Raw genomic sequence first — 14,060 nt, forward strand, 5'->3', positions numbered from 1 at the left:
CCGACGACGAGCACGCCGGAGCCCACAACGAGCGCAGCGCCCACGACGAGTGCAGAGCCGACGACCAGCACACCAGATCTCACAACGTCCTCCGCTGACGTGACCACAAGTGCGGACCCGACCACCTCTGCACCGACAACATCTAGTGCGACTCCTACGTCCAGTGCCGATCCCACTACCAGTGCAGCCCCCACTACGTCCAGTGCTGATCCCACCACCAGTGTAGCTCCCACCACGTCCAGTGCGGATCCTACGACCTCGGACCCGGCGCGCGTGTCGTCTTCCGCGCCGCAGACCTCCTCAGACCCTCCTCAATCCTCGTCTGCGGCTCCCAGTAGCGCAAATACGGGAAGCTCATCTGTGTCCGCGATGCCGAGCACGAGTGTGAGCAGTGCTTCAGTCACGAGTGGCAGCGCAAGTGCGAGCGATCCCACTTCGAGTGCAAGTATTACGCCTGGTAGTCCCATATCAAGTGCAAGTATCACGCCGGGCGATCCTATGTCGAGTGTAAGCTTCAGCGCAAGTATCGGCATTAGTGCAAGTGCAAGTGCAAGCCTGAGCGTCGGACCGAGTTCTCTGTCGAGTGCAACCGCAAGTTCGGGTGCGTCGATGTCAACGTGAGTGTCGTATTTCTTCTTGCGAGGGAGCAGTCCCCCGTCTAATCCTTTTTTCATCATTTCCATGCCTTTCTGTTCTTTTTCAATCCCCTACGTCATTCACATTGTTGCGTGCACATTCCCTTTTTGAACGCGTTGACTTTTACGTTTTGCTTTTTTTTTTGGCGCGTTCGTCGTGCGGCTCTCCTTTGGCCTCAATATTCAAATGATGTTACGCGACGCTCCGTTGGCGTTGACGAGGACAGTTCGTCGCCGCCGTCGATTTCCACATCGACATCGGGGTCTTCGTCCACGGACGCAAGCAGTACTGTTTCCTCTACATCTTCGACGTGGTCCTCATCTGAGGGCATTACATCGGGCACGTCTTTGACGAGCGCGAATCGGGTGGCAAGCTCGAGTTCTACGTCTGCTCCTACTTCCAGTGGGATCGCAACGTCGAGTGCGGTGTCAAGTTCCACTTTGGGGACGACGTCCAGTTCGAGTGCATTATCATTCGGGACGATTAGTGGCGCCAGCTCGGTGACGACGAGTACGAGCAGCTCGGATCTTCCGTCGGGGACGAGTGGAAGGACGGTGTCGGATGCGAGCTCGAGCGTGACGAGCGTGTCCGTGGTTCCGACCTCGAGTACGCCGGTGTCGTCTTCGTCCTCTGTGTCCAGTGCCTCTCCGTCCTCCACGTCTAGTTCGCCTTCATCTTCCTCATCGAGTGCATCTTCCTCATCTATCTCCAGTGCGGCATCGCCGACGAGCTCCAGCGTCGCTGTGTCCTCCGTGCCGAGCACGAGCACAAGCACAAGCACGAGCGTAACTGGGACGTTGAGCTCCAGCGTCGCTGTGTCCTCCGTGCCGAGCACGAGCACAAGCACAAGCACGAGCGTAACTGGGACGTTGAGCTCCAGCGTGGCTGCGTCGTCCTCGAGCACGAGCGCGAGTGATCCACCGACGTCGAGTTCTTTTACGTCTTCAAGCACCGCGAGCGCGAGCTCGACAGTCACATCGTCGAGTGTCGTGTCATCCGTGTCGTCTAGTGCGAGTGACCAGCCGACCTCCAGCTCTGCTTCCTCGTCGGACGGCTCCTCCGCGCAGAGCTCGACGTTCGTGCAGTCTTCGTCGAGTGGTCTATCGACTGCTAGCACTTCATCGCTGTCTTCGGGATCAGGCTCCGTTGTGCCCTCAACGTCGAGCGGATCGTCTACTCGGAGCTCTGCCTCTGTGTCGTCGAGTTCTCCCGTGCTGTCGACGTCGAGCGATGTACTGTCGTCCAGTCCAGGTGTCACCTCGACTGCGTACTCAACGTCGAGCGATCTTGCAAGCTCAAGTGTTTCGAGCCTGTCGTCGAGTACGAGTTCTGCAGCACCGTCGACGTCGAGTGAGCCGTTCACAGGAAGCTCTGCTTCTGCGTCTTCGAGCAGCTCTCCTGCACCGTCGATGTCGAGCGACCCACCGACACAGACCTCTAGCTATATGCCATCGAGCTCCTCTGCACAGTCTAGCGACCCGCTCAGGTTGAGCTCTTCGACCTTGTACTCAAGTACTGCCGCGCGTTCGCTCACGTCGAGCGATCCGCCCAGTCAAAGCTCCAGCTATATACCTACGAGCATCGCCATTCCTACGAGCATCGCCATTCCTACATCGTCTAGCATGGGCGATCCGCCGACTTCGAGCTCTGCCGCATCTAGCCCGAGCATCACGTCGAGCGACCCCCCGACAAGTAGCTACGGATCGCCTAGCTCGGATGTTGGCGGGAGTAGCACGAGTCTGAGCACGAGCACCGAGCCTGTGTCGTACTCCAGTACAGCTGTCGGTCCGACGTCACCATCGAGTGTGCCATCGAGTGCCAGCACGGATTCGATTCCTTTCTCAGGATCAAGTGCATTGGCAGGAAGCAGCTCGGCTCCGCCTCCAAGTACGACGAGCGGCAGCCGAACTGTGGTGTCGACGTCTGATAGCGTTTCTACCAGTGGTTCATTGGCGCCTTCTGTTACGTCTTCCGCGGCGATCGGGAGCACGTCTTCATTTTCTTCTGTTGTATCATCATCAGGTGTACATAGCGATTCCTCATCTAGAACTAGATCATTCCTCACGACTTCCTTTACGACTAGCGCTACGTCTGACACGACCTCTACTGACTTTTTTTTATCCAGTCATGGTTCTTCGACCTCCTCATCCGGTTCACTCTCAATGTCCTCCACGTCGCTCTCGTCCACTTCAATCAGCGCAAGCATCTCCTCGCATACCTCCTCCTCATCATCCCCTTTCTCTACTGGCCCTGTCACCAGCACACCAGTCTCATCCGACTCGCTCACCATGTCCTCTTCATCGGCGCCCGTAAGCTCTTCCTCCTCTGGTAACCCCTCCAGTGGGAGCTCTGGTTTCCTTTCCTCATCATCCACGATCTCCTCTGTATCGTCCACATCTCCTTCCAGTGTTTCCACTTCAGTTTCGTCCGTGTCTACGGCATCTGCTGCTTCCTCGGCACGTCTCTCAAGTTCTCTTAGCTCTCAATCGTCTTCGTCTGTGCGCGCGTCTTCGGCGACCACTTCGGACCCATCAGAGTCCACGACGCAGTCCGCCTCTTCGCAAGTCACTCGGGCCAGCACGACCGCAAGCTCTACCACCTCCATCTCATCCTCCTCCAACGGGGCCAGCTACTCCTACACCACCACCCGCCCTCTTCTGCAGCCCTCCTCCCGCACCACAGCCTACTCTTTCCCCGTCTACACCCGCACTAGCACCGCCCTCTCCACCGAGGTTTACCAGTCCACCACCACCCAAGACACTACCGAGGGCATGACTTACAGCACCATCACAACGACTGTCGTCGAGACCCTCACCTGGACAAGTAGCGGCTCTACCGGCGTCACAGAAGTCACCACCGTCCTCACTACCGGCACCCTCATTCCTGAGCAGGGCAGCCGCGACAACGTGTCAGTAACTTTTATCGCTCTGCTTTGCAACATTCTGACACCTCTGCTCACAGGTTCTCACACAACGGCGGCGCACTCGCAGGGCTCGTGATCGGGTCCATTGCATTTGTCTCCCTTCTCACCGCACTCCTTATCCTTGCGCTCCGCCGACACCGCAAGCATCGCGCCGCGGAGACTGCAGCTGCTGAGGCGCTCGCGAACAGCACCGCGCGCCGCTCGGGCAACCTCCTTGCAGATGAAGACGACGATGACGATAGTGCGCCGGGCATCGTCCGGCCTGCGAGCATGACCCAGCTCGGCTCAGGTCCGGTGTCCTTTGCTGGTGTCGGCGCGGGCACTACTCCAATGGCAAGCGGATATGACAGGCTGCGCGACGGAAACCTCAACATGAGCGTGGACCCCTCCAACTTACTTGATAGCGCCGAGGCATTCTCGCGTGTGAACGACCTCGCGGACCTCGCACTCGGTGCCGGTGCATATGGTCTGCCCTATACGGCCTCGCCCGCGCACTCTGGTGAATCGGCGTCGGACGAGGTGGGCATGGGCGCGGTGCCAATGAGCAGGGAGGGTAGCAGGGAAGATGATGCGCTCATCCGGCGTGCGAGCTCGTCATTGGACGCACGAGAGACCTCGGGATATACGTCCGGCTCGGGATCTGGGTCAAGAAGGAACTCAGCGCCGTCGCCGATGCTGTTCAGGTCTGCGAGTGCGCTGGCAATGCCCATCGACCCTCCACTTCGCTCTCCAGCACGTTCACAGACAGCGTCCGGGGTGCTCGAGCCCGCGGCCTGGCTAAGCGGGCGCGGTGTCCAGCATTCTGCGAGTCCCAACGCCAATTCACAGCTAGCCACGAGCCACAGTACGCCCGTCCTCGCCAACACGCACCCGGCAGATCCCTTCCGCGACCCAGTGCAAGCCAACACGCACCCCGCCGACCCTTTCTGCGACTCGTATGCTATGGATAGTGGCGGGGGGTCAGGCAGCTCGGACTTAGACCATGCACACGTCTCTGGGTCCTCGCACGGGCACAGCGGAGGGTCCGCGTTCGCGCACGGCGCGGGCGGGTCGTCCAATGATCACGGGCAAGAGAATGGGCGGCGCTCTCCCGGCCCTTCCTCGCTGCTCCCGACGCAGCAGGGTATACCGCCGACGGCATTCCGCTACGGCCATGGAACGGAAAATGCGTACGATTATGATGACGACGGGTCGAGCGTAGGCGCGAATGGGAAGCGGCGGCGAAAGAGCTTCCTGGGGATGGGCATGTGGAAGCCAAGGCGCGGCGCGCGGCCCGGAAGCGGGGACAGCTCGCAGAGCTATGCGTACGGGAGCGCGCGACAGCCTACCACTCCAGGCGCAGGCGCGGCGGTGAACAATTATGGCACGATGGGTCGCACACCTTCGAGTGTGAGCGCGGGGCTTGCTATATACGCGAATGCGAATGCGAATAATGCGCGGACGCTCGGACGCGTTTCGGGGCTCGTGCGCGAGCAGACGCCGACGCTCCCGCCAGGGTCGCTTCCGTTCCTCGCGCGGCCATACGTGCCTCCAAAAACCATCACTTCCCCGCCCACGGGCACGGGCATGAGCTCCAGCGACTCGCCATTTGCGGCTGACCCAGTCAACGTTAACTTCAATGTAGACTCGTCGCCGAGCGGCGGCGAGTCTTCCGTTTCGCACACACACTCGTATAGCCATGGGAAGCCGTGGGCTGGCCTGTTCGGCGCGCCGGATCTGCCATCGCCCGCACTCACGGAAGGCTCAGGGATCGTTGCGCGCGAGGGACTGCTGGACCCGCGCCTGGGGATGGGCGTCCTGGGTGCGGCGGGGATGGAGAGCCAGGGCGCGCTTAGCTTTAGGGACGAGGTGGACTATTCGCGGCCGATCGGCGGGGTGAGTGTCTTACTTTCTTCGGGAAGCATGTCAGATGTTGACTGATGAGTGAACTTAGCTGGTGAACAACCAGCAGCACAGCCAGACGACGTTCCAGACGTCGCACTACGAGTCGGACGCGGACGTGGAGAATGACGATGCGGGGTCGGAGCTGGCCATCCCGAGCACGGTGCACTCGTCATAAGCGCATGGTGGCGTACCGCTACTTGCTCACTGCGTTTATCTATTTGTTTCATTTGACTTCCTCTTTAAAACCTTTTCTCTATTGTTTATGCTCTTTTTTCTCTTTACCCCATTGAAGAGACTCGCACCTCCCGCAGATCAGCTTGTCGCTACAAGCACAAAACAGCGGTGCCTGTCGCTCTTTCGTCCGGTCAATTCATGTACATACTTCACTTTCTCCTTTTCTTCTTTCGCTCACGAATACACAAGAATTAACCCACCCCCTCCTGTTTTGTCTAGCTGTTCCTCGTCCGTCCATTCATCCATACGTACAGAAGATGGTACACTCATGCGCATATATAAGTATACATATATACATCGTAACCAACTGTGTAGTTTTAGTCGCGCTCGCAGCATGTAAAACTGTTTTCATTCTCCCCGCATACACGCATTTGAACTCTCCGTTCAGGTCTTCGAGTCGCTACTCGGCCGCCGCGCGTGTACATATTACTGCACGACGTCGCCCGTTTAATGACACAGATATATCCTCAGGGCTCCTTCATGCTGCGATACGCAACGTGGGCTCGCTGATAGTGGATCGCAGGAGTCGTCCTTGCGAGATTGCAGGCACGCGCTCCGCCACAGCTCGCTTCCGTCGGGATTTTAAAGGGCTAGGAAGCAATGACATCTCCTCATGCAAGGCATCCCGATGGCTTCTCCGTCTCATTCGACCTGCGCAAGAGGGGCAGTCTGCGCGCCGTGCGGCCTCGAATTTGCCGTGTGGGAGGGATGATGGCGCCGCATGCTGTTTTCTTTTTCTGCCAGTACAAAGCCTTCTGGTGCCCATTTGATCATGTAACATCAGCCTTTTAAAAAAGAGAAAGAAAAGAAAGAGCGAGCGGCATGCATCTTATGTCAGCCATTTGACCACAGAACGAGAAACCTTAGCGAAGGAGGCCCACATATATTCTCCAGGCAGACAATTTGAATGGCATGCCACGAGAGTACCTACGAGCCTATGCAGCTAGTAGTATATCATCTCCAGAGCACCTTCTAGAAGGAAATGGTAAGATCTGTGACTTATACTTAGACAGGAAGGAACTACAGGAGTGATTAATGAGTACATACACCGGGGGCATGGGCCCATGATTCCACCCGAAACATTTTGGACACATTGCAATAACAGTCCAAATAATTATGCAAAGTTTTTAGTGCAAACATTTTGAAATCATTTTGAATGTTTTAAAATGTTTTAAGCATCAACATTGTGGCACAATTTTGATAGCATTCATAAAGATGCAAGAATGAGACCCCAATGCTGCAGATGACAGCATTCAAGCATTATTGTGACAGCATCCTAAATGTTTCTTGGAAGAAAATCTCAAATGATACCTGTGAGTGGCCATAATGTCTTCAAGATGTTCCCAATGGGTTCATTGTGATCACATGATTGTTATTACTATATATATAGTAATGTGCTAACCATATTAGGACATCCCCAATGCATTCAAGATAATTTCAGCCGACACATGATGGAAAACATCCAGTACTCATTGTAACATCACATTGATCACATTTGTAATGTACCCTTAAGATTCATTCAAAATGATGCCAATATTTCACAATGAGCTCACTCAAAATAATTCAAATTATTCTGTGATGTTTACATCAGTAACATTAGAGTTACATTGTGACTGTTATCGTAATGTGTCCAAAATGTTTCCGGTGAAATTGTGGGCTCATGCCCTCAGTGATACCACATTCAAGAGGCATTCAGGGTTCCTAAGTATTACAGGCCTTCCCATTGGATGACAGAAAAATACATATCACACTCTGTGGCATGCCATAATGCTGGGGTATTGATCAATTCTGGACTGTCAATGCTGTGCTCTTCTCATACATACATAGGCTTAGTGTCACGGTAACACCGGACAAGAGATCAAAAAGACTAAAAAAGGGACAGTCACGTGGAACGTGCCGCCCTGATCCCCCTGATCCCAAAAGTATCCCCCTGAACCCTATGTGGCGCAAGAGCCTGTTGACTTACTGGTTGGTGTGGTGGACGCAGGAAAGGGTGAGAGATATATGAAGGAGCTGGTGAGCTCAGTGAGTGCTACAGGTAGTAGACGAGGAGAAACAATCTGAAGTTTCGTCCTCTACATGGCTGGTCTTATATACACGTACAGCGGGCTATCTTACCTAAGCTACCTATCTACGGGTATAAGCAAATGGCCATACATGAAACAATAGGATGTCCAGAAGTAGAACAATAAGTGGAAAGATCGATGGTTGCCGCAGTAATGCGTGTGCACATCGTGCTTATCTTGGTTTCCCTTTTGTTCTCCGGTGTGAACATCGTGCCTATCTAGGCTTCTGGCTAAACTAATAGGAAGCGGAAGGCCGATGTATAACAATAGTCCTTGTTCCCTTTGTTGGCAAATGGGTGCCTCTATTGTGTCCTGGAATAGACAGGTCCGACCGTATCATCCACGGGTCTGGACCATAACATGTGATATGGACTATCACCTGATCTCTATGCATCACGTCTGTGGCTGAGTGGCATGAGATATTGGTGAAGCACGTGATCTGTGGGGTGAGCAAAGTCACGTGCAGACTTTTGTGGTGAAAATCTGTGACACTACCCCCCTCTCAAGGCTCATTGTCCCGAGGAGCCAAAACCTTTATGTCCCCTTCTAGTTGCTCGCAACGGTTGGTAACTTCGGGAGGGAAGCCCTTCGGCATAATATTCGAAGATGATTTGGGCTATCCTGTCTCCCGGTTTAACCGAAAATACGAAATCTGTTATATTGATCAGTACGACCTTGAGTTCTCCAGTGTAATCTGGGTCCACGACTCCTGCACCCACGTCAATTCCTCATGCAGCCAGTCTGCTGCGTGGAGCTATTCGTGTATAGGTGTGTTTTGGAGGGTCAATTGCGACTCCCGTTCCTACCATAGCTCGTGAATGTGGAGGGATTTCATGCGTTTCTGCTGCGTAAATATCCCATCCTGCTGCTTCATTTGAGGATTTCTTCGGTGATTTGGCGAGATCTGTCATTTTATGGTATAGGAAAAACTCATCTGGATGGTCGGACATGTTGATTCTGTGTGTGGAGATCAGTGCAACTTCATATGAGGATAATTCGAAGCGTTTTCCACCAAAAGTGACGACCCTGATTGGTGCTTTGGCGGCATCTGGGTGTTGCTGGTAGAATTCTTGAAGAAGCTCGTCGGCGTTGGTAAGATTCGTTTGGGGCTCCCATGTATCGTCAGAATGGTCATAGCCTTTCCATTTGACGAGGTATTGGACCCTTCCTCTTACAACCTTCGAGTCTAGTATTTCCTCAACTTCGAAATTCTGGTTCTCCTTCGATTTCTATGGCTGGGGGCTTTGGGGGTTCACAGTTTGTGACCGTGTCTTGGTGGTACATGATTAACTTGCTAGCATGGAAGACTGGGTGGACCTTCATTTGCTTAGGCAGTTCCAGTTTAAATGTGACTGGGCCTAGCTTCTGAAGTACTTTGTAAGGTCCGAAGTTTTGTGTGCCTAGCTTCGCGGACTTGACTTTTACTCTGAGATCCTTTCCCTTGAGTAAAACTAGATCTCCGACCTTGAATGGGACTTCTCCCTTTTTCTCATCGAAGTACCATTTCATTCGTGAAGCTGAAACTTCCAATGCTGCCTTTGCCTGTTCTTGTGCCTCGGATCGGTGGGCGAATAGATATTCCAATGAGGGATGATGTATTGATTCGTGTACATCTGGTGCCATTTTTGGATGTCAGCCATATTCGACAAAGAATGGGGAAAGTGCGGTGGATTCATGGGTCTGGTTGTTGTATGAAAATTCTGCTGTCAGCAGGTAATAGACCCAATCGTTCTGTCTATGGTTACAGTACATTCGTAGATACTGTTCCAACACCTGGTTAACCCTTTCTGTCTGACTGTCTGTCTGGAGGTGATATGCGGTGGACATTGTTGACTTTATACCGAGCTTCTGGCAGAACTCCTGGAATAGTTTGCTCACAAATTGAGTACCTCTGTCTGAGATAATTTGGCGCGGCAATCCGTGGAGTTTGAAGACTTCGTTATAGAATACGTTAGCGACTTGCGACGACGTGACTGTATCATCCGTTGCATAAAAGTGCGCTCGCTTCGTGAGTCTGTCCACGACGACAAGTATTGCTGTCTTCTTCTCTCCCCTAAAGTCCGTGGCTGGAGGAAGTTGTGTGATGAGATCTACTGTGATGATCTCGCAGGGTCCTCCTGGTACCTCGTTTGGTTGTAGTAGTCCGTATGGTTTTTCTCTTGAGTACTTGTTGCATTGACAACTGTCGCAACCTTGCACGTATTGTTTAACCATTACAGACATTCCTGGCCACCAATAATTCTGAGTAATAAGCTCCAACATCTTGAACCTGCCAGGGTGTCCGGCTGGTAAGGTGTCGTGATGGAGTTTTATTAGGTCAAGGCATAGCTGTTGATTCTTGGGGACATAAACCTTTTCGCGATAGAGCAGCAGTCCGTGCTCAAAGTTCCATTCTGTGAGGTTTTTCCCAAATTCGCGCTGTCCTGTAGTCAAAAGTGCACGATAATCCTTAGTCATTGTGTTGTCTGTGAGTGCCTTCTTGATCCTTTCCAGTAGTTGAGCATCATCAACTTCAGATGCGTGAGCGGGTCGAATCGCATTGATAGCAAAAAATTCAGGTTTTAACAGCATTTGGTTTGAATTGTCGCTGTCTACCCCCCTCTCATGGTCTGGCCTCCTGGACAGAGGATCGGCACGTAGCATAGTCTTTCCAGGTCGGTGACTGAGAATGAAATTAAATCTGGTGAGGAATAATGACCAGCGCACTTGGCGCCGGGATAATTTCTGTGCCTGATAAAAGTATGTAAGGTTGAGATGGTCCGACCAAATCTCAATGGGTTCTGGATGTCCTTCTAAATAGTGCCAGTATTCTTCGAGTGCCCAAATAATAGCAAGCATCTCTTTGTCGTAAATCTCGTAGTTTCGCTCATGTTCGTTGAGTGACTTAGAGTAGTATGCGACTGGATGCCATAGCTTGTCCTCCCCTAGTTGTTCGAGTACTGCCCCAGTTGCATAGTCTGAAGAGTCTGTTTCTAGATGCTATGGTGCAGTGTCGTTAGGGAGTTGTAAGATCAGGGCTGAGGTGAACGCCATTTTGAGTGCACTGAAGGCTTGGTCTTGCTCCTCCTTCCATTGCCAGGGCACATCCTTACAGGTGAGAAGCATTAAAGGTCGTGCGAGCTTTGCAAAGTCCTTTATAAATCGCCTGTAGAAATTCGCGAATCCTAAAAAGGCCTGTACTTGTTTGACCTTTGTCGGTGCGGGCCAGCCAAGTACACCTTCGACTTTAGCAGGGTCCATCTGTACTGAGTTCTTGCTGATGATCATGCCAAGATACTCGATTGAGGACTGTTCAAAGAAGCATTTCTCCAGTTTGGCATATAAGTCATTGTCCCGGAGGTGCTGTAGAACTGCTTTCACTAGTCGTTGGTGTTCATCGAGATCGTCCGTAAATATGAGGATATCGTCTAAGTAGACTACCACCTTTTCAGTGCGGATTAAGTCTTCGAGGACTGTATTCATCATTGTTTGGAAGATGCTAGGAGCATTGCAGAAACCGAAGTACATTACAGTGGGTTCGAAGAGGCCACGATGTGTGATGAAGGCTGCTTTCTCTTCGTCTCCTTCCCTAATCCTTATGTTGTTGAACCCCCATCTCAGATCAAGCTTCGTAAATATACTAGCATGTGAAAGTCTGTCGGTGAGGTCCGAAATGCATGGGATTGGGAACTTGTTCTTCTTTGTGACTGCGTTGAGGTTCCTGTAATCTTGTACGAGCCTCAGTGATCTGTCTTTCTTTTTGATGAAGAAGACGGGTGCTGCGGTTGGACTCCTTGATCTCTTGATGTAACCTTTGGCCAACTCTTGGTCTATCCACGTGTCGAGCGAATTTCTTTCCTGTAGGTTCATAGGATATAACTTTGCCAGGCGTGGTAACGATGCCTCTGGAACAAGTTCGATTGGATGATCATAGGGCTTTCTTGTGGGCATTCGTTCTGAGTGCTTCTTGGAGAACACATCGCCATACTTGTGGAAGTGTTTGGGGACATAGGCTGACCAGTAGTCTTTGTCCTGTTCTCCTTTTTGCGGTGCTCTATCCTGATTCCTCTTGGTGTCAAGACCCATAATAAGCGATGCTACGGCTTGTGCATCAGGGTCTTCTGATAATGACACCCATCTAATGAAGCTGTCCATGTCGTTCCAGTTGTCACCCAACTCCTGGGAACCGACGAACTCCATTAGATCTTCGATGTGGGGGATGTTTGTGTCTTCCAGGTCCTCCTCCTGGATTGCTACCTGTGAGGTTGTGCATGTTTGTGGGCACCAGGTGAAATCGACTGTGAGTTTTCCCCAATCCACTTCAGGATTATGCTCCTTGAGGAAACTCATGCCTAGTATAACATCTTTATGTCCTATATCGGTGACCAAAAGGCTTTGCCTGCTTGTGTGGTTTCCGATGGTTATACTTAGAAGAACCCTTTTCTTAATGGTTCCACCCTTGTTGTGAGATGCATCTGTGTTGTAAACCCTGATCTCCTTCTCGAGTGAGATTGTAGCGAAATTCAACTGATCAACCAGCCGTGGGTTGATGTAGCAAGAATATGCTCCTGAATCGAGGAGTGCCTCAGTCTGGACTTCCCTTACTCCCTGTTTGAGGTGAACAGGTAAATCGATCGTGTGTTTTGATGAACCAGTAGATGCGATGTATAAAAAACTTGATACTGGTACATGCGAGAGCGAGTAGGTACTATTACATTGTCTATGGGAACTCTGGCCAGACCTCAGAGAACCCGCCGAAGAAAATCCTCATCATCTTCTACCTCCGTGATCCTAGCTGCTTCGACAGCTGGTCCCAGTTCTGCCTCCTTTTCCTTTCCCTTCACGTCGTAGCTGGCGATGAAAGCATGGACTGCTTCATATCTCACCTTGCTGTCATCGGAGATGTCTGAGGCCATGTTTGAAGAAATTGCCCTTGTTGCTTGGCCCCACTTCGGCATTTCAAATTTGCCTTTGTATTTGGGGTCTGGGCATCACTGTTTCAAAATGAAGGGGTGTTTCCCACATCGTACACACAGCTTCTTCTCCAGCCATCCTTCTTGTTCCTTGGTGAGGGTGGATACTCGATCCACGACCATTGCGTTATGGTCTTTCGGGGCCCGTGGTGCCGATGATGATGATGTTGTAACTGTTCCACGTTGCCCTGCCTTGTCAGCTCTGAACTTAGACTCTAATTGAAGGCATAGGTCGAGATATTCTGGCCATGTGATGGGGTCAGAAATTCCTAGACTGTCTCGTGTGACCATTGCCTGGTGTACGTCCTTGCTTCGGTGTTCAGCAATGTAACCGATGAGTGCAGTGTGCCCTAAGTTGGTTTTAGTGGCCCATTGGCAGAACTGTTCTGCAAAGGATACCATCGTGGGATACGTCTTGCCACAGATATCCTTCAGATGCTGCTGCGCATCCTTGTCCGGGTCGAGGGTTCTGTAGTTCACTTTGAGAATGTTGACGAAGTCTTCCCATGTGCCAAGTGCCTGCCGTGCTGCTGCTCTGGTCGCATATTCGGACATGTATGTGAACGCGCCACCTTCTAAATGCAGCAGGGCCGTGGTGATCTTGTGCTCGTCGTCATTGATCTCATTCCATCGCATCTATATACCGAGTTGTTGGAGCCAATCCTCCAGACTTCCTTTGCCAGAGTAGTGTGGAGGCTCAGCAATTTTGATGCGGGGTTTGTGCGATTGGACCATGCTGGACGTTTGACCTTGCATTACAGTGACGCCGCTTGCTTTGAGCGAAGCTAGCTCATGTCACAGCTTGACGTTAGCTGCCTTGATTTCCATCATTTCTTTGCCTGTATCGAGCATTGCCACCTGGGTCCCCATGAGCTCGTCATTCAAAACCGTCATATGCGCATCTTGTGTGAGGATCCTATCCTTAAGCTTTCCGATCTCCATCTGGAGCATTCCCTCCTTGAGTTGGTGTTCGCTCTTGTTGTTTTGGATCAGCGACTCGAAGGCTTTCTTGTGCTCGTACATCTTGTTTCCGAGCACATTGTAGACCGTAGCGACTTCAGTACTGACCGTGAGCTTCATTGCGACAATAACCCATTTGCGGATGTGGTCCAGGACTTCTCCGGGAGCGGACTGTCTGAGTGCATCTTCTAGATGCTCGAACTGGTGTCCATCAAATTCCCAGATGGGGGGAACATAGGCAGGTAAGAGTGATGGGGTTGGGGATGCTGGTCCTCCAACTTGCGATGCAGAATCCTGCGGTCCTAGTGCAGGTTCTGGTGAATTGTGCTGCGAGGCACGTGGGATGCTTCCGTCGTGTGCTGACTCAACGTTTGTATGCAGAATGTCATCCATTCTTTGCCTGAA

The 14,060-nt window shown here is 52.0% G+C and overlaps 4 protein-coding genes across 4 annotated transcripts in view; 3 read left to right on the forward strand and 1 right to left on the reverse strand.

Moving 5' to 3' along the window:
- The window catches only part of LAESUDRAFT_425016 (uncharacterized protein), a 1,690-nt gene extending 1,454 nt beyond the window's left edge, over positions 1-236 (forward strand). Inside the window, exon 3 of the mRNA XM_040902406.1 lies at positions 22-236. Coding sequence (XP_040768158.1) covers positions 22-103 — 82 coding nt within the window. The 3' untranslated portion in view covers positions 104-236. The remainder of the gene's footprint in view (positions 1-21) is intronic.
- A 282-nt stretch (positions 237-518) lies between these two features.
- LAESUDRAFT_810075 (uncharacterized protein) lies at positions 519-2,842 on the reverse strand (the record flags this gene model as incomplete). Its single annotated transcript, XM_040914183.1, has 4 exons — positions 519-2,077; positions 2,213-2,332; positions 2,390-2,739; positions 2,794-2,842. 4 exons carry the CDS (start codon positions 2,840-2,842, stop codon positions 812-814), a joined length of 1,785 nt encoding a protein of 594 aa, XP_040768159.1. The 3' UTR covers positions 519-811.
- A 923-nt stretch (positions 2,843-3,765) lies between these two features.
- Positions 3,766-6,043, forward strand: LAESUDRAFT_721787 (uncharacterized protein). The gene is made up of 2 exons (XM_040908073.1): positions 3,766-5,434; positions 5,493-6,043. Exons 1-2 carry the CDS (start codon positions 3,830-3,832, stop codon positions 5,616-5,618), a joined length of 1,731 nt encoding a protein of 576 aa, XP_040768160.1. The 5' UTR covers positions 3,766-3,829; the 3' UTR covers positions 5,619-6,043.
- On the forward strand, positions 5,707-6,525 carry LAESUDRAFT_425074 (uncharacterized protein). The gene has a single exon (XM_040902407.1). The coding sequence runs from the start codon at positions 5,935-5,937 to the stop codon at positions 6,445-6,447; it is 513 nt and encodes a 170-aa protein (XP_040768161.1). The 5' UTR covers positions 5,707-5,934; the 3' UTR covers positions 6,448-6,525.
- The last annotated feature ends 7,535 nt before the right edge of the window (positions 6,526-14,060 follow it).

Source organism: Laetiporus sulphureus (genome assembly GCF_001632365.1).
Source record: "Laetiporus sulphureus 93-53 unplaced genomic scaffold LAESUscaffold_5, whole genome shotgun sequence".
Taxonomy (NCBI): domain Eukaryota; kingdom Fungi; phylum Basidiomycota; class Agaricomycetes; order Polyporales; family Laetiporaceae; genus Laetiporus; species Laetiporus sulphureus.

Coding starts and splice junctions, on each gene's coding strand:
- LAESUDRAFT_721787 (XM_040908073.1), top strand. CDS start 3,830: ATGACCCAGCTCGGCTCAGGTCCGGTGTCCTTTGCTGGTGTCGGCGCG. Junction 5,435..5,492: donor ATTCGCGGCCGATCGGCGGG/GTGAGTGTCTTA, acceptor GAGTGAACTTAG/CTGGTGAACAACCAGCAGCA.
- LAESUDRAFT_425074 (XM_040902407.1), top strand. CDS start 5,935: ATGGTACACTCATGCGCATATATAAGTATACATATATACATCGTAACC.